The following is a 24,284-nucleotide window of genomic DNA, read 5'->3' as shown; positions in this document are numbered from 1 at the left end:
GTAGGCTTCAATGCAAAAATAAAGGACAACATTTGATTTTAAAAAGATAAGTAAGTAAACAGTGGAAAATACTATAATAAGACTGCTGTAAAAAGTCTAACCTAAGGCATTCAATACTGTAAATTCTTATTAAAAAAGGGTTAATATTGTTGTAAAAATGTTGTTGATTTATTTTAAACTGTCTGTTCCATCTCTTATTCCACCTCCCGATAAAGACGTGTCTATTCCACCTCCCGATAGAGACGTGTCTATTCCACCTCCCGATAGAGACGAGTCTATTCCATTTCCCGATAGAGACGTGTCTATTCCACCTCAAGATAGAGACGTGTCTATTTCACCTCCCGAGAGAGACGTGTCTTTTCCATCTTCCGATTGTGACATGTCTTTTCCATCTTCCGATTGTGACGTGTCTTTTCCATCTCCCGATAAAGACGTGTCTATTCCATCTCCAGACAGAGTCGTGTCTATTCCATCTCCCGATAGTGACGTGTCTATTCCATCTTCCGATTGTGACGTGTCTTTTCCATCTCCCGATAGTGACATGTCTATTCCGTCTGCCGATAGCGACGTGTCTATTCCATCTTCCGATAGTGACATGTCTATTCCGTCTCCCTTTATAGTCGTGTCTATTTCATCTCCAGATAGAGTCGTGTCTATTCCATCTCCCGATAGTGACGTGTCTATTCCATCTTCCGATTGTGACGTGTCTTTTCCATCTCCCGATAGTGACATGTCTATTCCGTCTGCCGATAGCGACGTGTCTATTCCATCTTCCGATAGTGACATGTCTATATAGTGATGTCATCTCCAGATGTCTATTCCATCTCCCGATAGTGACATGATAGTGACATGTCTATTCCGTCTCCCTTTATAGTCGTGTCTATTTCATCTCCAGATAGAGTCGTGTCTATTCCATCTCCCGATAGTGACGTGTCTATTCCATCTTCCGATCCAGTCGTGTCTATTTCTATTTCATCTCCAGATGTGACGTGTCTTTTCCATCTCCCGTGTCTATTCGTGTCTTTTCCTCCCTTTATCTCCCGATAAAGACGTGTCTATTCCATCTCCCGATAGTGACGTGTCTATTCCATCTTCCGATAGTGACATGTCTATTCCGTCTCCCTTTATAGTCGTGTCTATTCCATCTCCCGATAGTGACATGTCTATTCCGTCTGCCGATAGCGACGTGTCTATTCCATCTTCCGATAGTGACATGTCTATTCCGTCTTCCGATTGTGACGTGTCTATTCCATCTTCCGATAGTGACATGTCTATTCCGTCTTCCGATAGTGACATGTCTATTCCGTCTCCCTTTATAGTCGTGTCTATTCCATCTCCCGATAGTGACATGTCTATTCCGTCTCCCTTTATAGTCGTGTCTATTTCATCTCCAGATAGAGTCGTGTCTATTCCATCTCCCGATATACATACATGAATTGTCAATAAAATGTCTGAATGCTCCGAAGTCAAGCCTGCCGCTGGCTCTAGTTCGCAGCCTACTCAAAGAAATAAGGCAGACTGTTTCAGCAGTCAACCTACAGAGACAACTCCAAGACGCATCATGCCCACATGCTCCAATGGTAAACCCAGGCAACCAAGAAGTCTTGAGAAGCCGCAATATTGAAGGAAAACCATTGATGTCCTGAATCTATTTGAGTAATAGATACCACCGCCATCATTTGAATTTTCTTCGATTTACAATTTGTTGTACATCATATAGAAGTACAAATGTGTTAATTCAGTATATCAGTTAGAGACATAACTAAGACACTTCGCCAAAGAAATCTGTTTTATTATCATAATGGTTTTATCACACTTTCCGCTTTGCTGGAAATTTCTGTTGGACCGGAAGTGCTTGTTCGAGCCTAGGGGATGGTTCTTTATTTGCAGAAGTACTCTTGCCTTTAGCGAGCATGGATCGAATATCGGTTACCATTTCATTGTATCGTTCTTCCGCTATAATATTATTTGTTGTCTTTAGTTGTCGTCGTGTTGCTTCCCGCCTGCTTGCGATTAATTCACTAAAATAATAAGAAATTGAATGGTTACTGATGAAACCATGTATGTAATTTGTTATTATCACAAATAGTAGGAAGGAAAAACTGTAGGTTTCAAATCACTGCTTATGTTTCTTTTGAAAAAAACAAAGCACAAAAGAAAAGGAGAAGAAGGGAAAAAACATGGGAAAAACATGGCAAAATGGGAAAATATTAACATAATTAATATTATATAAAACTCATAAAATCGGAATTGTTTGGGGGGAAGAAATTTGTTCATTTAAAAAAAAATTCGTTTTGAACTTACTGAAGATCAACATTGGTGTTTTTGTCTTTGTCCATTTTCTTAAACAGATGGTCTAGACCATCTTCGGATAGAGTGATGTTCATCATCTACACGAAAAATATGATAGTTTGTTAATGCCATATCTGGTAAGAGTAACAAATTTTTTTTAATGTAACGCCCAGAAAGTATTTGATTCACTTTTCGTTTAGGGTTAAACAACGTCACTGTTGTCGATATACAAACTTAACTTCCCTGATTCTTGTCATAGGAAATTAAAAGACACCGAACTGATGATATGAGGTGATTTGTCTCAAGGCTAAACAGTAGATTTTTGCACCTGTGATTTCTTTGATGGCAAAAAAGGAATCTCCTGTTAGCAATAAAGTCAAAATAATCGGCTCTGTTTGGAACAAGCGTCATTGCAAATTTTCAAAAGATTGGCATCAACTTGGTTGGTTTGCTGGCAACGAATCTTCAGGTCTGAGGTGTTTTATTTCAAAGATGTCCTAAGCCGTGCTATTCATGACGATCATAAATCAAGAAAGTTATCGAGTGATATGACATCGTTATGACCGGTGCACATTTGTTTGTAATATAATATGTATCTACAATTATTGATATTTCAGTGCACAAGTTTGATTAACATGATTTACGGTTTCCGTTAATGTAAATTCTAAAATAGGAAAAAAGATCTCGTGCTATAGAAGTGTGCACTTACAAGAAAACCCTCCCGGAACTCCTCTCGGGAGATTGCATTATTCTGATCTCGGTCAAAGTTCCTGAAAAGGTCAATCAGTCGCAAGTTTTCACGCTTCATATACTCAAACAATACAATGACAGGGTCGTAGTCCTGGTGTTCTATCCGCACCGTAATGGGTGAGAATCTGTGACCCACTGGCTCACGGTGGATGACAATGATATCATGGACAGCCTGTAGATCGCGTTTAGCCTTGCATAGGTTTTCGTCGACAGGTGTGTCCTAAAAAAAAGTATTCCACACAAGTTAGGATGTCATTTTATGGTTTTGAAGAAAACTGTTCATCTCCTTTAAGTTTTTGTATTTTTTTTAAATTTTTGTAATTCATTTATTTTTGACAAGTTTTTACAAATTACATAATACACAATATACAAGAGAAACCACACAAAAACATACACCCACACTCTCACACTTGTGTGCTATGACTTGAATATGTCTTACACATATACATGCATCATCATCATCATCATCATCATCATCTTAATCATCATGCACATGTATCTACTTCTTCCTGCACACAAACTCACTCATCAACATTCACACCCACTTACACTCACATAGCAAACTTACGTATACTTAACAAAATACTCACACACACAAATACAATATCATATCACTTACACTTATCAAAGACATTTTCTCACGTTATACTCATTAGTAAATTAAAACAGCACTAATTTTGTGGAAATTAAATAAACTTAAAATCAGTTTGGTAAAGTCAAGGCCATGTTTCTGAATCAGAAGAATGTCAAGAAGAGATTCAAATCTCTCCAATAGAGTCTGTACCTCTATACTTAGAATTGTAGAAATCTACTTTAATGTGTCCTTATAGAAATCATACACCACAGTTTATCATTTAAACAAATGTATATATAATTTTCAGAAATTCTATCCTTTCACAAACGTTCGCGCGGTCCTGGTTGCGTCACAACAGGTTTGCATTGTAATAAGCAGAACTGAATGAAATATTTGTGTAAATTATAGAATCAACAGAAAATAAACCTAACGAAGTAATAAAATTGTAATTCCAACAGAGAGTTCAGTGAACAGAATGAACAATTGTGTATTGACACAATACATATAACCAATATTCGGCGCTATATATAGACAGTTTGGCTGAGAGTATTCCCACAAACTTCGTCTCCCCAAACTAACCACAGGAGAGATATTTTGATGTTGTTGATAGAGTTATAAGTCATAAAAATGAGTTCTTAAAAGGCACAAAACATCCACAAATCTGCAACTTGGGTGCAATATCCCTTAAAGTACAAATTTTACATTATTAATGTATTAAAATGTTATTACTATATAATGTGTGTGGAAATATCCACTAGTTATTTTCATCAACATAATAAGCCTTACATGAATGTCAATCTTGGTCAAGGATGTAGTTTGGCAGTGTTGCAAGGCTATACATAAAGCCTCGGCACCTTCTGTTGTAATGGGGTTGCCATGCATCTGGAACAAAGGGACAAACTATGAGACATCCAACATGAAACCGAAATTTACAAAACAACCTGAGTCATTGTCCTAACATAAAGAACGAATTCCAGCATACAAGAAATACGCCGGACAACAAATTCGACATTGAGAAAAAAGTCCCAGGTATGTTGTACAGTTTTATGCATATAACAGAGTCTAGGACTGACTTTATTTGGCAATACGCGATTATTTTCCGCATATTGCAAAGCATGTGCACGATCCATCAACTTAGCAAATGATCACGTGACACTTTACATACCTTAAGAGTTGTGCAACACATGTCCTATTGTAAGAGTTATGGGACATATGACCTACCTTAAAAGTTATGAGACACGTGACATACCTTAAGAGTATGAAACACGTGGACACGTGACCCGCCTTAAATGTTTTGACACTGTTAGCTTCCTTTAGAGTTATGGCACACGTGACCAATCTGAAAGGCTTTTAGACACTTGACCCACTTTAGTTGTTACGAGACATTTGACTTTCCTTAAGAGAATGAGATAGCTAACCAACCTTAAGAGTTTGTGACACATGACCTACCTTTAGAGTTTGTGACACGTGACCTACATTTTGAGTTATGGGATATGTGACCTACCTTTAGAGGCACGGGACACGTGACCTACCTTTAGAGTTATGGGACACGTGACCTACCTTTAGAGTTCTTAAGGTGTCATTCTTAACCAGACCTTCGATAAAATACCCGAGAGAATGGAAAGCTATCCGATTGTTGGATATGTCCAGTGATACCAAGGTATGATTGTCTCCCAGATAGGTTCTGAATGCCCGGCATCCATCCTCCCCTAATCCATTCCAGGACAGATCCACATCCAGTAGCTCAACGTTGTTCTATAAATGGTAAATTATATCTGTTAGTTTAGTAATAACATTTGTCTCACCAAGTCTTATGATAATTGTTAATCTTCATAAAAATATTATAAATCGATCTGTTTTCCCCGGATATATACTTACACATATGGCCTTGACTATTGAGGTGGCCCCAGTTCGCCGGAAGTGGTTCCACCCAAGAACCAATCTCTTCAGTGAAACATTCCTGGCTAGATCAAAATAGATTTAATTAGCGAAGATTTTAGATATAATGAGTCATTTTTTTCTCTTCAAATGTCAAACAAATAGAATATAGAATAAAATACATGTATGAAAGATACGAAGATCAAGGCACATGGACTATCCATTTAATAAACCGCAGGGCATTATGTAATTTTTCTAATTACGGAATATTTCAATGGTTACTTTAATCTGTAAAACCTTAAAGGAAGTTGTAACTACGGACTGTGCCATTTTCTTACCGCGGTTCTGAATTACACGTATTCTCTTCCGCTCGTTCATAATGATAGGCATTCTTACATAGTACAAAAAGGAAAAGGAAAATAGAAGGATTAAAGAAACTTAAAGACAAACATAGATTAGTGATACATGAAAAGTTTCAGTCATCTAGACGATTTGCTAGGTACAGTCGGAATCAAATTGTGGCATAGTAGCTGCTGACTATATCGCCGAACAACATACGGAAGACTCGTCGCATGATATCTGCAGCAATTGGAGTAAAAGGTTAAGGACACTGAAACTAAATCTTGTAAAACACAAACCGCCACGTGTAGGGAACGTCAGAACACTATGACAGCGAATCTTCCCGTGTGGCTGCAAAGTCTAATGCTATACCGACAGAGATAATAACACTACTGTTAATTTTGTTAGGAGAGGAATGTCACATTAGTAAGTTAACGTTAAAAGAATCTTGTTTTCAAACACATTCTAAAGTGAGATAACGATATATTTCAACTTTCTGCGGGAATGCAATGACTTGTGAACATTTTTTATCGATGAAACCAAACTGTAAAAAAGGCAAAGTATTTAATATTAGAATATAATATCTGTTGTTTTCTGTTGTTTGTCAGTAGCTAGCTTACTTACAGGCTTGCCCGAGACTTAAGATATATCAATATAACAGCTTTTCCAGTAGCGCCACCCACACCGACGTAGAGATGTAATTTTTTGTCGGTAAAAAGGTTGCCAGAACACTTAAAAAAACTAAAACATTGACAAAAGTATTAAGACCTTTCCTACTTCCGTTTAAAGCGGACCTCTGACCTACATATGTCGGTAATAATCATTCCTAACTTGAGTGTTGAAATTGAACACAAGTGACATGTCGTGTAGCAATGGTCAGACATCGGCATCTGTACCGGAAATTTCTATTATAAAAGCTTATGTACGTACACAACTTAACCAAACGTTCTACTAATGTTTTAATGGTCCGACAGTCGGTGTCCGATTACCTATTGCAGGGGCTAATTTACACGCCGCCAGCTCGTCCAGCTCATTGTGGGAGAGATCCAGGTCAACGATGTAGTCATTTTCCTTAAATGAGAAAAACAGCAGAATTATTATATCCGTCACAATCCTCTGATGGGCGTAAACATTTTTCGGCAAATTGTAATCTCTACGCAGAGTTGTCGTCCTTTACACTAGCCGATCTGTCACAGTCGCAACAAGCAGCTCTTTTCGTAATTCAAGTCTGTGAAAGCTGACACAATTGTATAAGATATATTGGCTTTTCATGATTTCACTCTTGTTGATTTAGTAAGTTTTTAAACTTATTTCGGGGATGTCCATACAAATATCTTTAAGTTCTCTTCTCTGAAAAATATTTTGGAAGAATGTTTGTAAATAGTAATAAATAGTTTATAATACAAGTTCCATTGTTTTGCCGTAAGGACAGAGTATTAGGACAAAATTATTGAATACCCTTATATTTCACAGCATTATATCAAACTTGAAATAGTACAATGATACACTCGTGATGACAACTGAAGAAATAAGACACCGTTGATAAAATTATGTCACCAGAGATGTCAGCCTTACCTCGATCAGCCGAACTAGATCCGAGATGTGTCGATGGTCTAATTTGTTACCTGAAATAGCATCATACATTAAAAGTGTTTGTTCATTTTTGAAATCCTTCAATAACATTTTTTCTTGTATAAATTCCTTCAATAACATTTTTTCTTGTATAAATTCCTTCAATAACATTTTTTCTTGTATAAATTCCTTCAATAACATTTTTTCTTGTATAAATTCCTTCAATAACATTTTTTCTTGTATAAATTCCTTCAATAACATTTTTTCTTGTATAAATTCCTTCAATAACATTTTTTCTTGTATAAATTCCTTCAATAACATTTTTTCTTGTATAAATTCCTTCAATAACATTTTTTCTTGTATAAATTCCTTCAATAACATTTTTTCTTGTATAAATTCCTTCAATCAATAACATTTTTTCTTGTATAAATAAGTATTCTAATTTTCAAACAATAGAAAAAAAGTACAACGCTTGATAAGCAGATCGTTTTAGAATATTTTCTGACAGTAATTTTTGTCATTACAATCGCTTTAACTGACATGACTACCCAGTAAAAACACGTTTTGTAGATGAATAGTTTGTCAGATCACAATTCAACCACCAACTGGATCTCGTGGGACTCAGACCAGTAGATCGACGATGGAAGGGAGATAAATCGAACAACTTAGACAAACTCAAACCTGCCCACATTCTCAACAGATAAAAATGAACCAAAATCTTGTTTCAAGTGGCATCACATATCTTAACATTCGACTTCATTTTGGTTTGAGCTGTTTAATTTTGTAAAACAATTTAAATACGAAAGTGTGATATAACACCTATGATCATTTGACTAGTGAAATTATTCTCAATGGTACAGGTCTCACAACGTGTGTTTTCAGGATGTTATGTTTGTTAATCACGTAGTGTTTTAATGTAATATGTTAGCACGTTGTTTCTAAATATACCCTGTGTGAATGACAAATATACCTACACCCCGTGTGTGTGTTTCTTTGGGGTTTTTTTTCGTAATATGCTCTCTGTGAATGACAAAAATACCTACACCCCGTGTGTGTGTGTTTCTTTGGGTTTTGTTTCTAAATATGCTCTCTGTGAATGACAAAAATACCTACACCCCGTGTGTGTGTGTTTCGTTGGGTTTTGTTTCTAAATATGCCCTGTGTGAATGACAAAAATGCCTACACCCCGCGTGTGTGTTGCGTTGGGTTTTGTTTCTAAATATGCCCTGTGTGAAATGATAAAAAACCTACACCCCGTGTGTGTGTGTTTCTTTGGGTTTTGTTTCTAAATATGCTCTCTGTGAAAGACAAAAATACCTACACCCCGTGTGTTTGTTTCTTTGGGTTTTGTTTCTAAATATGCTCTCTGTGAATGACAAAAATACCTACACCCCGTGTGTGTGTGTGTTTCTTTGGGTTTTGTTTCTAAATATGCTCTCTGTGAATGACAAAAATACCTACATCCCGTGTGTGTGTGTTTCTTTGGGTTTTGTTTCTAAATATGCTCTCTGTGAATGACAAAAATACCTACATCCCGTGTGTGTGTGTTTCTTTGGGTTTTGTTTCTAAATATGCCCTGTGTGAAATGATAAAAAACCTACACCCCGTGTGTGTGTTTCTTTGGGTTTTGTGTGAATGACAAAAATACCTACACCCCGTGTGTGTGTGTGTGTGTGTTTCTTTGGGTTTTGTTTCTAAATATGCTCTCTGTGAATGACAAAAATACCTACATCCCGTGTGTGTGTGTTTCTTTGGGTTTTGTTTCTAAATATGCCCTGTGTGAAATGATAAAAAACCTACACCCCGTGTGTGTGTTTCTTTGGGTTTTGTTTCTAAATATGCTCTCTGTGAATGACAAAAATACCTACATCCCGTGTGTGTGTGTTTCTTTGGGTTTTGTTTCTAAATATGCCCTGTGTGAAATGATAAAAAACCTACACCCCGTGTGTGTGTGATTGTTTTGTTTTGTTACTATATGATGTCGTTGATCTCATATGTATCTACTGTATAAACAGTATTTCTAAATTCTTGATTAATGCTTGTTAGGCAATTTTATAAATTGTGATTTGTAAATTGCAGAATTGAAATTCAAGGTCAACTGAAACAATACAAACTTGATTTTTTTGTCGACTTGACGCGGTACGTACCAGAAAGATTGAGTTTGGTAACTGTTCTGTTTATAAGTAGGGCGCTGATCAGAGCATGTATTCCCGTAGCCTCGAGATTCGTGCTTGTCAAGTTCTAAATAGATAAATGAATGAAGAAATAAATAGATAAACAAATAAATAAATAAATTACTGTAAAGTCTGTTATTTTCAAAGACGTAAATAGCTACCACGAAAACAAACTACATGTAGGCAATTTCAGTTTCGTTTTATGACCTCGGCGAAGAATATGTAGCAAATCAAGTTTTACTATAAACATAATGGACAACATTATTACAAAATGTATATCAACATTTTCCCGAGTGAGATGTACCTACAACATCAGTGGAGGAGGTTGAAAAGATTAGTAACGAAAATGCACATTAGTCAGTGATGAAGACTTTCAAGGTCACTGAAGACTTGAAATGTCATGTGATGAAGATTAACTAGGTCAGTTACAAGGTCAGTGATGAAGACTGAAAATGTCCGTGATTGAGATTTACAGGGTCAGTGATGGATAGTTATAGGGTCAGTGATGGGTACTTATAGGGTCAGTGATGGATACTTATAGGGTCAGTGATGGGTACTTATAGGGTCTGTGATGGATAGTTATAGGGTCAGTGATGGATACTTATAGGGTCAGTGATGGGTACTTATAGGGTCTGTTATGGGTACTTATAGGGTCTGTGATGGATACTTATAGGGTCTGTGATGGATACTTATAGGGTCTGTGATGGATACTTATAGGGTCAGTGATGGGTACTTATAGGGTCAGTGATGGATACTTATAGGATCAGTGATGGATAGTTATAGGGTTAGTGATGGGTACTTATAGGGTCAGTGATGGGTACTTATAGGGTCAGTGATGGGTACTTATAGGGTCAGTGATGGATACTTATAGGGTCAGTGATGGATAGTTATAGGGTCAGTGATGGGTACTTATAGGGTCAGTGATGGGTACTTATAGGGTCAGTGATGGATACTTATAGGGTCAGTGATGGGTACTTATAGGGTCAGTGATGGGTACTTATAGGGTCAGTGATGGGTACTTATAGGGTCAGTGATGGATACTTATAGGGTCAGTGATGGATAGTTATAGGGTCAGTGATGGGTACTTATAGGGTCAGTGATGGGTACTTATAGGGTCAGTGATGGATACTTATAGGGTCAGTGATGGGTACTTATAGGGTCAGTGATGGGTACTTATAGGGTCAGTGATGGGTACTTACAGGGTCAGTGATGGGTACTGATAGGGTCAGTGATGGGTACTTATAGGGTCAGTGATGGATACTTATAGGGTCAGTGATGGGTACTTATAGGGTCAGTGATGGATACTTATAGGGTCAGTGATTCAGGGATGGAGACTTGCAAGGTCCGGTTTGATGGAAACTGACAAGGTCATTAATGGAGACTGACAATTTTCAAGGAGGAGACTTACAAGGTCAATAATGAAAACATGAAAAATTCAGACTGGGACTTACAATATCAGTTATAAAGACGTTTTCGCGAATAGCGTCGGCCAGACTTAGCGACCCTTTCAGTCCAACATCATTTCCGGATACGTCCAGCCGCAGTATGGTAGTGTTGTTCTTGAAAATAAGTGAATGAAAAACAGATGACAGTTACAACAAAACTGTAAGAATAAATAAATACTTATATCGGATTCTCTTCACGAATTAAAACTTGCTTTACAAATCAGCATCTATATGATCAAATCATGTCACACTTCAATCCGGATACTCACCATCAGAAAATGGCTCATTATCCGGATATCGCGTTCCGAGATGTAACTATGAGAAAGGTTCATTGTGGTGCTGTCCATCTGGCGGAGAAAGGCAGAACACGGAACAACACCCAAGGTTCCGCATAGGCACTTGTAATGCTTTTTAGGGTCATAGTCCCAAGATTTCGAACCTTCCTCTGAAACAAAACCTTTTCATTCGGTTTCATTAATATCATGGTTTGTTTTTGTTCTAGCTATTTAGGTAGACAATAAGTTCTGATTCAGTCATGTTTGGAGCATCTTATTCTATGTATTCCTCGGGGAATTTAAGGTAGACCAAAAATAAGTGCCAAGTGACAGTGACAGGAAAGGTACGATACATATAAATTAAGTAAACAAGCGCCAGGTTTAATCCCTGGGAACTAACTTAAATCGTGATGACCATGAAATTTTAGCCCCTCAAAATTAGCATATACAGTAAGGTATATCATCTTGGTACATTTTATTGTAGATTTTGTTCATTGTTCAAGACTGATCATGCTACAATGTAAATTAGAGTTACTTAAAACTTTTGTCGAAACAGATGTACCAAAGCCTGAATACAGTAATTTGTTTTAATTTTCGAGGTTTCAAAATTTCGTGGTTTTACTGCAGAATGATTATTCTTTTTCAAAATGTATTTTTTTGTACGATCTTGTTCCATACCCGGAAATATCAATTACTCTTGTACAGCCGAAAGATAAAATTGCGCACGTGTTTTTTTAATCTATGTTTTTTTTTAACTTTCAGTTAGTTTTGGTAACGCTGTACTTAGTTAGAAATGATAAATATATATGATTTATCAAAAAGTTTCTGGACATTTGAATCATTTCTTTACAGTTTTATCAGTACTACACAATGATATGGATCAATATATATGATTTATCAAAACGTTTCTGGACATTTGAATCATTTCTTTACAGTTTTATCAGTACTACACAATGATATGGATCCTTCTAGAGGACAGGTATATAAACATTATTTCGTGAATTCTGATACTGAGGACTGTAGTGAGGCCATTGTCCTTTGTACAGCAGGAACCTGAGACCTTGTTAAAATCCTGACTTACATAGAGATATTCTGGTCTGTTAAGAAGATGGTTGTAATTAGACCAAATGCTGATCTTATCTCCAAATAACAAGGATCAATTATCAGGTCCCTGTGGCAAATACAATCTATCTATCTTTTTCATATGTCTTCGTCAAAACGCTTTCATTTTTTGTTTGTTTATTTAACACAACACAACCCCAACCCCCTAACCCCCCTCCCAAAAAGAAACAAAACATGAGCCCATATCTATTTTCTATACTGTGTAACCTGCGTCCCGGAGCATGTCTTGTTTGATTAGCTATAAACATAGTGACATCATCAAAGAGAGAGCTATTACAAAGTGACAATAGAATCAACACAGATATTATTGTATCAGTCAAATTAGATGTTGTTTTGGAAACATTGCAAAATTATCCAAGTCATGTGATAGACAGAACAAATTTAATGTCAGAGACAGCTGTTTGAGATTTAATTTACTGTACGGATGAACGCCATAAAATCAGGGGCGAGACATCATTCAGTGTTTTAAAACGCCACCATAGAATTGACAAAGACATGAAAGATAAACAGTTATCTAACCTCCAATGTCTGAATCACTGTCTGAATATTCTTGGTTCCACCAATCTTCCGACAGCATTGATAATCTTTCGGATCTCATGCGATGAGCTGATTTCAACAGACTACTATATTTCCTTAAACCCAATTTTTTGATTACGTCATCATCGTGATAATCGATAGCTGGTGGTGCAGTTTCTGTTCGCTCACGCGCTACCTTCTTCCCCGATTCTCTCTTTATTTCACTGTAAAATGTGCTACAGTTACGTATGTATCTAGGTTTTCCATTACGGATGCCGATCATGTGGGTGCTTTTCCCTATTGCCACACGATTGGCTGTCGGTGAAGTGACTGACATCGTCAAAGTATCTAAAAATAAAACACAGAAAGCAATGCATCTTATACCGTAATGCAATCTCCTCATTTTCAACTTTCGACATCAATTGGTGAAATCGAATTTTATACAAGGATTGTGTATGAGTCAAACGAAAAAGAAGCTGTCTCTTAGCTTTGAATGTTTGATTTTATTTCCATCCTCTATTGTAAGTGTGTTACTTTTGCAATGACCTGGAAGATTAATTAATTGTGGGTTACCTTGATTGTATCAATTGTGACGTCATTAAGTCATTACGTCAATCGGCAATGAGGAAAATGATGCAAAGCCACAAATTATTTTGTTCAATTTTAATAAATTATTGACAATTTTAATCTCTAGTCAATTGTAGATTTGCCAACAAAAACAGCACGGTCGTCAAATATCCTATTTAATGCTGCATTCCTGGGACAGGGACACATTGTCTAAGATGAGAAAATAAAATGCGTGGTTATCAACATTGAATAATGATTATGGTAATTCTATAGATAAAAGTCGGTTTTAATTGTCATACATCTTCAGTCGTCATTATAAATATATATGAAGATTTCTTATATATTTTTGTATCTATAAGAAATTTGATAAGTAACAACGACAAATCTGAATTGTTCTGAACTATTGGCATAGACCTTAGCACGTATTTCAGTAATGAACCAATCTAAAATCTTACCTTTTTAAAATAGATATTCCTCGAGTTTTATTCCATTTGAAATCAATCCATTGTGAATTACAAGTAAACTTTATGTAAGGGACCGTTCAGACAAGTCAGTCTTAAAAGTCACGGTCGACTGACAATGACCACTGTTTATCGCCCTACGGACGCGGTCAGTGGCATGTCTGGACACAAGTCCGTCATAACAATGACCGTAATCCTGTAAGATGAACGTTAAGGATAATACTTCAAAATAGACACGATTTGTCTGGACGACACAATAGTTTTAACATATACGGTGATTTAGATAAGAGTAATTTCCTAATGAACATATCTCATTCCTATCGAATCTATCTCTTCTGTTGATTTTAATTGGTCTAAACTTACATTTCAGTATTTCAAACAAGGTACATCGGGACTTTTACATAGTAATTTAATAACAAAACGATATGATATTTATAAGACGTGAAATATTGGTGAGAATTTTTAAAATGTTAGTATAATAAAGACAAAATATATCAAAATGTATGACATAGAAATCAAATATTTGATTGATTGAATTAGACACATGTATCCATTGCCATATTACTCACCAAAACCACTCATTACCTACAAAATTATCACAATTTTTGTAACATATAGGAGACCCTCGGGACAGTAAATAATCATAAAAATGCGTTTGCTTTACGATATCGATAGTCAGGGAAGATTCGTCTTCTGGCTAGAGTTATCTTTCTTATAGCACCACTGGGCAATGTCGACTCTGGTCATCAGCATCACTGGGCAATGTCGACTCTTGTCTTCAGCACCACTGGGAGATGTCGACTCTTGTCATCAGCATCACTGGGCGATGTCAACTCTTGTCATCAGCATCACTTGGCGATGTCAACAGCACCACTGGGCGATGTCACCTCTTGTCTTCAGCACCACTGGGAGATGTCAACTCTTGTCTACAGCACCACTGGGCGATGTCACCTCTTGTCTTCAGCACCACTGAGCGATGTCACCTCTTGTCTTCAGCACTACTGAGCGATGTCACCTCTTGTCTTCAGCACTACTGAGCGATGTCAACCTCTTGTCTTCAGCACCACTGGGCGATGTCACCTCTTGTCTTCAGCACTACTGAGCGATGTCAACCTCTTGTCTTCAGCACCACTGGGCGATGTTACCTCTTGTCTTCAGCACCACTAGGAGATGTCACCTCTTGTCTTCAGCACTACTGAGCGATGTCAACTCTTGTCTTCAGCACTACTGAGCGATGTCACCTCTTGTCTAAAGCACTACTGAGCGATGTCAACTCTTGTCTTCAGCACCACTGGGCGATGTCACCTCTTGTCTTCAGCACCACTGGGCGATGTTACCTCTTGTCTTCAGCACCACTAGGAGATGTCACCTCTTGTCTTCAGCACTACTGAGCGAGCACTACTGAGCGATGTCAACTCTTGTCTTCAGCACCACTGGGCGATGTCAACTCTTGTCTTCAGCACCACTGGGCGATGTCAACTCTTGTCTTCAGCACCACTGGGCGATGTCACCTCTTGTCTTCAGCACCACTGGGCGATGTCTACTCTTGTCTTCAGCACCACTGGGCGATGTTAACTCTTGTCTTAAGCACCACTGAGCGATGTCACCTCTTGTCTTCAGCACTACTGCGCGATGTCACCTCTTGTCTTCAGCACTACTGCGCGATGTCACCTCTTGTCTTCAGCACTACTGAGCGATGTCACCTCTTGTCTTCAGCACTACTGAGCGATGTCAACCTCTTGTCTTCAGCACCACTGGGCGATGTCACCTCTTGTCTTCAGCACTACTGAGCGATGTCAACCTCTTGTCTTCAGCACCACTGGGCGATGTTACCTCTTGTCTTCAGCACCACTAGGAGATGTCACCTCTTGTCTTCAGCACTACTGAGCGATGTCAACTCTTGTCTTCAGCACTACTGAGCGATGTCACCTCTTGTCTTCAGCACTACTGAGCGATGTCAACTCTTGTCTTCAGCCCCACTGGGCGATGTCACCTCTTGTCTTCAGCACCACTGGGCGATGTTACCTCTTGTCTTCAGCACCACTAGGAGATGTCACCTCTTGTCTTCAGCACTACTGAGCGATGTCAACTCTTGTCTTCAGCACTACTGAGCGATGTCACCTCTTGTCTTCAGCACTACTGAGCGATGTCAACTCTTGTCTTCAGCACCACTGGGCGATGTCAACTCTTGTCTTCAGCACCACTGGGCGATGTTAACTCTTGTCTTCAGCACCACTGAGCGATGTCAACAGCATCACTGGGCGATGTCAACTCTTGTGTTCAGCACCACTGGGCGATGTTAACTCTTGTCTTAAGCACCACTGAGCGATGTCACCTCTTGTCTTCAGCACTACTGCGCGATGTCACCTCTTGTCTTCAGCACTACTGCGCGATGTCACCTCTTGTCTTCAGCACTACTGAGCGATGTCACCTCTTGTCTTCAGCACCACTGGGCGATGTCACCTCTTGTCTTCAGCACCACTGAGCGATGTCAACTCTTTTGTTCAGACAGACTGACATATTTTCGCTCTCTGCACAAGTGATCGTAACCCCTGCAGTCCCGAGGATGACAGACCCACTGCTTTTTTTCTCGAAATTTTAAGCAGGCCATTTGGCTCACTCCATCAAACAAAATTTGATATCGGTGACAAATTAGCCTGTGTTAACCATAGCTAGGGTCTGACTAGAACGACTTGATGAGTCTGTAGTGTAAGCTTAGTTTAAACCTTGTGTAGTTCAAATATGAACGTTTACAGTTATATAATGAGCTAAGTTGTAAATAAACATTGGAAGGATATCAAAAATGTATTACATTTACGGTACAGCTTGAAATAACTTTGTTACGATAAATTCGGCCTCTATGAATAGTCTACTGAAAGGTCAGCGTGACAGGTCGGATTAATTAAAAATAAAATCTCGTATAATTTGTCATCATATTTGCCGATAAATATAAACAACTGAAGGTACATATTTTTCTATTTAAAAAGGAAAATCGATACGGTGTAATGTTGTGTCGATTTATCTGATAACAATGTGTTTTACTACCTTATGACGTCAGTATAATACCGGTGCGTTCGTATCGATTTATAAAATGTGTGATATTGACATGTATTACTTAATATTACGTGATAACACTGTTATAGTTACTGACATCGATAGGATTATATGGTGTATTAAGGGATTAACGCTAAATGTCGGAGTCATTTATAAGGCAATGCTACCACACAAGGTGTATGGTTTTGTTGGTCAGGATATTAAGTGTTTTCCGTGACGAGGTGAAATACATTTAAAAATCACCAAAGAGGCTAAGGAACGTAACGTTAAAATAGTAGATCACAATCTACGTCTTAGTTCTGCTCCCCATACAAGTATGTATATACCCTAGGATTATATACATGTACATCTGTGGAAAGCATTTTTATATCTTACTAGAAAATATAAGTATTGTTTTCTCAAAAAAGGAAAAAAACAGCAACAAACTAACTAACTGACAAACAGACACACCCCCACCTCCTCAAAGTCCTCGGTCCCCAAAAAAGCATAAAGATAAATAGACAACAAAAAATGAAAAAAAAACCCCAAAAAAAACAAAAAATGATAAAGAAACCAGCATGAAGTTCCGTGGATACCCATGAACTCTCTTATGTTTAAAAAAACATTGATTAAAGCATGCAACAGCATACATTTTTGGAAAACCTAATTGATAACTTAATCCTAGACTTGACAAGCTTGGAATCTCTATTGATAATCAGCGACGGATGATCACCTAATGGAGAAAGAAAACTTTCTAACGTCATAAACACGACCTATGACACGAATTCCATTACTTCTTCAATATAAAACCCAAAATAGTTTCCTTTAACAATTTGTGTAAGTGAAATATCCTACCAAACTGCAATATACGACACACAGTATATTGTAGGAGGTTTAACTTACGGCCAAAGGGGAAGTAACTCTTTTGTGATTTAAACATGTTTGGTTTCCTCTTTACAATCTAAGACAAAAGAAGAATTTTAAGTGCAATCTTATTACCAGATACAGTTAGATTGATCGAACATCGAAAGAATTTGATTTATATGTTACCTATAAGCTTTATATAACTCTGTGATACCAGCTGCTGCCACAATGTATGGACTGTGCTCACATCTAAGTGCAGTCCATGTTACTTAAATCAATAGTGTTTATTCAATTTTTAGGATGCTGAAATCATTTAACGATGAGTGTCAGCACTGTTAATGTAAGAAAGGACATGCAAATAAAAAACGGTTTTGGTAACCAAAGGCAATGTTGAGTTTATGAAGGTGACAATGCTTATTTTTTTGTCGTACCTGTTGCTGCAGCAAGTAACTGCAAATTTAGCATTTCTTTGCTATCTTTGGACTTTAAGCTGCCATTAAATGGAATCTGTTCCTTCCATTTTATTTCTAATATGTTAAAACACTTGACAGTTTTGTAGCTATTTATGAAAGAAGCAGATGACTGCCCCATCCTCCTTCCCGCCCCCTTTCCCCCCTCCCCCCTCATCAACCTTCCTCCCCTCCCTCGTCCTCCTGGCTACACCATCATTATAGGTTCCCTGACAATCAATACAGTTAGCATGACATACCCTCATTAAAAACAATGTTTGGCATTTATGGTTTGTTAAAATAAATCCCGAACCTAATCACATGTAGATGAAAAGAACAGCATCTCCATTACCTTTACGTAATAGAGATGGTAATGGACTGATAGAGGTCGGGGTGTATTACAGTGTCCTAGGGCGCAATGACCAGGCCGTGCTCACCACCTGAGAGGGGGCGTTACTACTAGTAAATATGTGTTATCGATCACTGATCGATCATTAAGAGAAATGAAAACCCTGAGGAGAAAGGCTCGATTTTTATGTTTGGCTGTTCGACTTGTACGCATAAACCATTGCAAATTATCTGAAGATGTTTAGGTTTATGTTACAGAAGGGTGTAGTTAGATCCGCTAATCATGGTCAGCAATTCTTACGTAAGAGGTTGTGTCTAGTCAGTCAAATCAATGATAAATGATCCGGACATAATCTTTCGACTTATAGACAGATTTTGTGACCAGTTCTGTCAACTCCGATACTTTATTGATGTCTATCCGTAAATACGGCTTCCACCAGCCATGAAGAGCTGATATATGGAACAGTTATATTACGCATGTCATTAATTATGGCGCCAACAGTGTCACAGAATGTCGTGAACCCAACGAACAGAAGTAGGTCAGCCGAATTCCAAAGAACTTCCGCTCATTCATTGAACTCATTGGAATTTTAGGAGAAACAATTCATACCGGAACAGGAAATAAACATAAAGAATCAATAACAGAACTTCCGGTTTCTCGTAAGATGTCCGAACCCGTAATGTGACCTTGCCTCAAGTTACCGCTCTGAGTACGAGATCACCTATTTTACAGCCAATAACCTTCCGGTATTGATAAACAAACATTCAGTAAAATGACCCGATCGTTCTTTAAAGAGTTTCCGCTCCGGAAGTTTGTCGCCGATGGAACAATCTAAAGGGCGATACAGTAAGGAAATATAAAATAATCATGTCCCGAAACATCCATCGATTTCATTTAAACATATTTTATTCCAAATTAATGTTTGTAAAAAGTATTGGACGCAAGTTTTCACAACTTATCACATACAGTTTCTTCAAAATACGTAGATACAAGCATTTTTGCAATATGAATGATAATTTACAAGGAGAGAGGCAGAGAGAGAGAGAGAGAGAGAGAGAGAGAGAGAGAGAGAGAGAGAGAGAGAGAGAGAGAGAGAGAGAGAGGATGAAGATTTTGCCGTTCAGATGTTATCATCTTTTCTGAATTTCGAATCGCCATATAACAGTAAATCTAAAGCTAAATTCTCAAGGAAATGTTGTAATTGTTTTATTATCATATTTCGGTTCAGAGTGTTTTGGGCGCAGAATCAAAGATAGGGATAAGAAGTCTTCACGTGAGTTTTTGTTTCTACATTCTGCTGTATTACTTTGCTATACTTCATAGAGGTTATAATTAAGAAAGCGATCACGGTTTCTCAAACGGAAAGGAAGCACGTTTAGTTTCGGTGAACCTCACACCATATTAATTATATATTAGTTCTGTCTTACTGACATTTGTTTTAAATTAATCGAGACTAGGAGAGGTCCTATTAGAAATATCCTTGTCATTCTACATTTTTGTAGTTGATGGAAAAATAGAGCATGATTTCTAATGTTTTGAATTCCTCAGGTTATAATTAAAGATAACTTTCTGTGCTTCCTTGTAAGCGGAACCCAGCCATTTCCATTATCATACATACGCCCTGTCCTGGTATATGTAAGTAGCCCTGTAAGCGTTCGAGCAGCCTTTTTTTTATTTTCTCGAGATAGTTCCATCCCTCACACACCTACTCCAACAAGGGTCAAATGTACGTTAAGTCTATCTCTTTTCTAAGGTTGGAGATGGAAATGACAGCGACGCACCGTCGACAAACAGGTGTGTGAATGGGGTGAGAGGAAGTGTCGTTGATGCAAATCAAAATGAAGAGAGCTTAACACTTAATTTTGGGGAAAGCCGAATTAAACCATTTTTACAAAAAAGAGGAAACCATAGAGAAAGGGTGGGAGTGATGAGGATCATGAACGAAGATGTACAGTATCAAGTTATCTAATTCCCTCCCGGCTTGTTTAATGTGAGACCAGTTTTAGCATTTGTAGTGATTTGTAGTGATTTTAAGTGTATCATCAAACGTTTTGTTTTGGTATTTATGGTAATTATAAATGACAGAACTTTGCAGGAAAACATATTGCACACTAGCGTGTCATATATAACGACGATAAACGTCATAACATAATATATTAACATCTACATCTACCTTTCCTACGTATATACATTCCTCATACCGAATATAACTCAAATAAAACTTTTTTTCTCATTATCTACAGTGCAATTCGTCGAGTGTAAGAGCCATTTTGATAGCGTGACGTCGCCATGTCTACGCCAACAACAATAATATCGCAACAAGCATCAACATCCATTTTTCTGACTAGACAATGTGATATTGCCATGCAAATATAGATATTATATAAAATAAGGCCGTTCGGGAAAAAAGATCAACATCGTCCATATAAGGGTACACATAAAGTAATGTTGTGGTCAGGTATTGCTATAATTATGACGGCTAAGAATATACTAGGGTTTCTTGCGTTATGAATGTAACCGAATTGCATTTATATCATCATGAATGTACTTGGTCTAGCCCGATGTTAACATTTTATTTTACCTAAACATTTGTATAGCCCGGTGATAGTATGTTATTCCACATCACATGAATGTTTCTATAGAAAAAGGACTTTACCTTTAAATATCCTTTTTTTATGTTTAGATTACTCAAAGCTGACCCCATAGATAGAAACTAAATAACGACAGGTATGTCGTACTGAAGAAATAATGTACATGTCTTTTCACTCGGAAAATGAAATATATAGATGTTTCCCGTGGGTTGAGCAAAGACAATCTGACAAATTATATCCGGGTTTGATGGTTACGTGGTTTCATTGACATCGACAGTGAATAATGTGTTCTCAAAATCAAATCGCATTTCGTCCGAACGAACGTAATGGTACGAATCATCTGGTGTGCGTGGCTTAATTGAGTATGTAAATCGCTGTCAGATTCGCTCATGTAACAAAGATCACTCAATGTACGGCTGTATTCGGTAAAATTTGTGTTTGTTTGTTAGCAAATCTAAAAAATAACGACCAGGATAGCTAGGAAGCAGATATAGATGATCTTATTTAAAAGTCTTCTTTTAAAAATTGGCAAATATTTAAAAAAAACCCTGTAGTTTTATTAATCCATAAAAAAATATTCGCGATTTGTTTGGTCGTAAATTATCATATACTAAAACATTTTCTCTGAAGTTAAAACTCGTTTAAAAAACGATATACTTTTCTGAACTTTAACATATCATTGTCTAAGATTTACAGCCTTCCAAAGTTGAATCATGAAATGAAATTCGAACAATCGCAATTTCAAGCATATTTTTACAGAGATCGCCATCTTGCGGGAGTTATTTTTAGGTCTAGTTCACGCGAGATCTTGTGATGGCAGCCATTTTCAAAAGTATGATTAAAATGAATGGATATATTTAATTAACGACAACGAGTAGATTTTTTCCCAAGAAAGTCTGTCAAGTGGTTGCGAATGACATAAAATATTGACTGAACGTTAACTAGTCCCTGTGCCCAACGAGAGTTTGAATTGTACAGATTGTGAGTCAAACTAAAGTGACATCCAGGGTCCGGAATTCATTCTTTAAAAAATAAACCCGATGAAAAACAGTAACAAAAGATAAAAATTGGATTAAATTGATATTCTCGTAAATGTCCACTAAAAAGGACAGTTACTCGGATTTAAATCGCCACTACAAGAACATTTTGGTGTTTGTGAAGTGTATAGAACGTGCAGTTTACGAGGACTGCCTATCAACGAAACCTTACACTTTTCTCATATATATATCTGACGCAAATTTCTCGAGAGATAATTATTTTTTTAATGAATTCGATGTACTGTATCAAAAGAATTAAAATATATCATCTTCTTGTACTTAAATACATTATGAAGCTCCAGCTATATATCAAATTACATATTATCGAAATGCGCCGTAAAACTATTTATAACTTATCAATTTGCACTTTAATGTTCGTGAATTCAATATAGATGAAATATAGTGTTATTTGTAATATATAGCTAGAAAGGATTGAAAACATGATAGACGAAGGAGTGTTCTATATGGAATATATAGATACATATATACGCTAATGAAATTCATCATTGATATATACGTGATTGTGAAAACCAGTTTACCACGTAATAAATTGTCTTGTCTTTGTATCTGATAGTGTCTTTTTATCATGCAGTATTTGATTGAACCGTAATAGATTTTGTCTAGTAATGTCTTTGATTGAGTCTTAATGTTCGATAGTGTCATAGTATCTAAAAGGGTCTTATTGTATGGTAATGTCTTACCGACCGATAATGTCTGGTAGTGTCTTACTGTAAGTGATGTCACCCTGATCGATAATGTCTGGTAGTGTCTTACTGTTAGGTGATGTCTCCCTGGTCGATAATGTCTGGTAGTGTCTTACTGTAACGTAATGTCTCCGTTATCGATAACGGCTGGTAGTGTCTTACTGTAAGGGGATGTCTTCCTGATCGATAATGTCTGGTAGTGTCTTACTGTTAGGTGATGTCTCCCTGGTCGATAATGTCTGGTAGTGTCTTACTGTAACGTAATGTCTCCGTTATCGATAACGGCTGGTAGTGTCTTACTGTAAGGGGATGTCTTCCTGATCGATAATGTCTGGTAGTGTCTTACTGTTAGGTGATGTCTCCCTGGTCGATAATGCCTGGTAGTGTCTTACTGTAACGTGATGTCTCCCTTATCGATAACGGCTGGTAGTGTCTTACTGTAAGGTGATGTCTCCCTTATCGATAACGGCTGGTAGTGTCTTACTGTAAGGTGATGTCTCCCTGATCGATAATGTCTGGTAGTGTCTTATTGTTAGGTGATGTCTCCCTTATCGATAACGGCTGGTAGTGTCTTACTGTAAGGGGATGTCTTCCTGATCGATAATGTCTGGTAGTGTCTAACTGTAAGGTGATGTCTCCCTGATCGATAATGTCTGGTAGTGTCTTACTGTAAGTGATGTCTCCCTGATCGATAATGTCTGGTAGTGTCTTACTGTAAGGGGATGTCTCCCTGAGCGATAATGTCTGGTAGTGTCTTACTGTAAGGGATGTCTTCCTGATCGATAATGTCTGGTAGTGTCTTACTGTAAGGTGATGTCTCCCTGATCGATAATGTCTGGTAGTGTCTTACTGTAAGTGATGTCTCCCTGATCGATAATGTCTGGTAGTGTCTTACTGTAAGTGATGTCTCCCTGATCGATAATGTCTGGTAGTGTCTTACTGTAAGGTGATTCTCCCTGATCGATAATGTCTGGTAGTGTCTTACTGTAAGGGTATGTCTCCCTGATCGATAATGTCTGGTAGTGTCTTACTGTAAGTGATGTCTCCCTGATCGATAATGTCTGGTAGTGTCTTACTGTAACGTAATGTCTCCCTTATCGATAACGGCTGGTAGTGTTTTACTGTAAGGGGATGTCTTCCTGATAGATAATGTCTGGTAGTGTCTTACTGTAAGGGGATGTCTTCCTGATTAATAACGGCTGGTAGTGTCTTACTGTAAGGTGATGTCTCCCTTATCGATAATGGCTGGTAGTGTCTTACTGTAAGGGTATGTCTCCCTTATCGATAATGTC

The 24,284-nt window shown here is 37.6% G+C and overlaps 2 protein-coding genes across 2 annotated transcripts; both read right to left on the bottom strand.

Moving 5' to 3' along the window:
- Positions 1-312: 312 nt before the first annotated feature.
- Positions 313-786, bottom strand: LOC132545185 (nodulation protein O-like). The gene has a single exon (XM_060208862.1). The coding sequence runs from the start codon at positions 784-786 to the stop codon at positions 313-315; it is 474 nt and encodes a 157-aa protein (XP_060064845.1).
- Positions 787-1,810: 1,024 nt separating this feature from the next.
- LOC132545184 (leucine-rich repeat-containing protein 74A-like) lies at positions 1,811-13,274 on the bottom strand. The gene is made up of 12 exons (XM_060208861.1): positions 12,941-13,274; positions 11,294-11,469; positions 11,031-11,138; positions 9,553-9,646; positions 7,409-7,458; positions 6,823-6,904; positions 5,495-5,580; positions 5,177-5,371; positions 4,403-4,498; positions 3,002-3,262; positions 2,305-2,390; positions 1,811-2,021 (listed from the first exon to the last, which is right to left on the bottom strand). The coding sequence occupies exons 1-12, from the start codon at positions 13,272-13,274 to the stop codon at positions 1,811-1,813; spliced, it is 1,779 nt and encodes a 592-aa protein (XP_060064844.1).
- Between the last annotated feature and the right edge of the window lie 11,010 nt (positions 13,275-24,284).

This window comes from Ylistrum balloti, unplaced genomic scaffold (genome assembly GCF_031769215.1).
Source record: "Ylistrum balloti isolate Yb309-2 unplaced genomic scaffold, AGI_CSIRO_Ybal_v1 Utg369830, whole genome shotgun sequence".
Lineage (NCBI taxonomy): Eukaryota > Metazoa > Mollusca > Bivalvia > Pectinida > Pectinidae > Ylistrum > Ylistrum balloti.
This window is presented reverse-complemented; position numbering and strand designations above follow the sequence as displayed.

Excerpts from the sequence above, each read along its gene's own strand:
- LOC132545184 (XM_060208861.1), bottom strand. The coding sequence starts at position 13,274 with ATGTCAGTCACTTCACCGACAGCCAATCGTGTGGCAATAGGGAAAAGC. Across the intron at positions 6,905-7,408 it reads ATCTAGTTCGGCTGATCGAG|GAAAATGACTACATCGTTGA; the intron begins GTAAGGCTGACA and ends TTCTCATTTAAG. Across the intron at positions 4,499-5,176 it reads ACACCTTAAGAACTCTAAAG|ATGCATGGCAACCCCATTAC; the intron begins GTAGGTCACGTG and ends CCTTTGTTCCAG.
- LOC132545185 (XM_060208862.1), bottom strand. The coding sequence starts at position 786 with ATGTCACTATCGGAAGATGGAATAGACACGTCGCTATCGGCAGACGGA.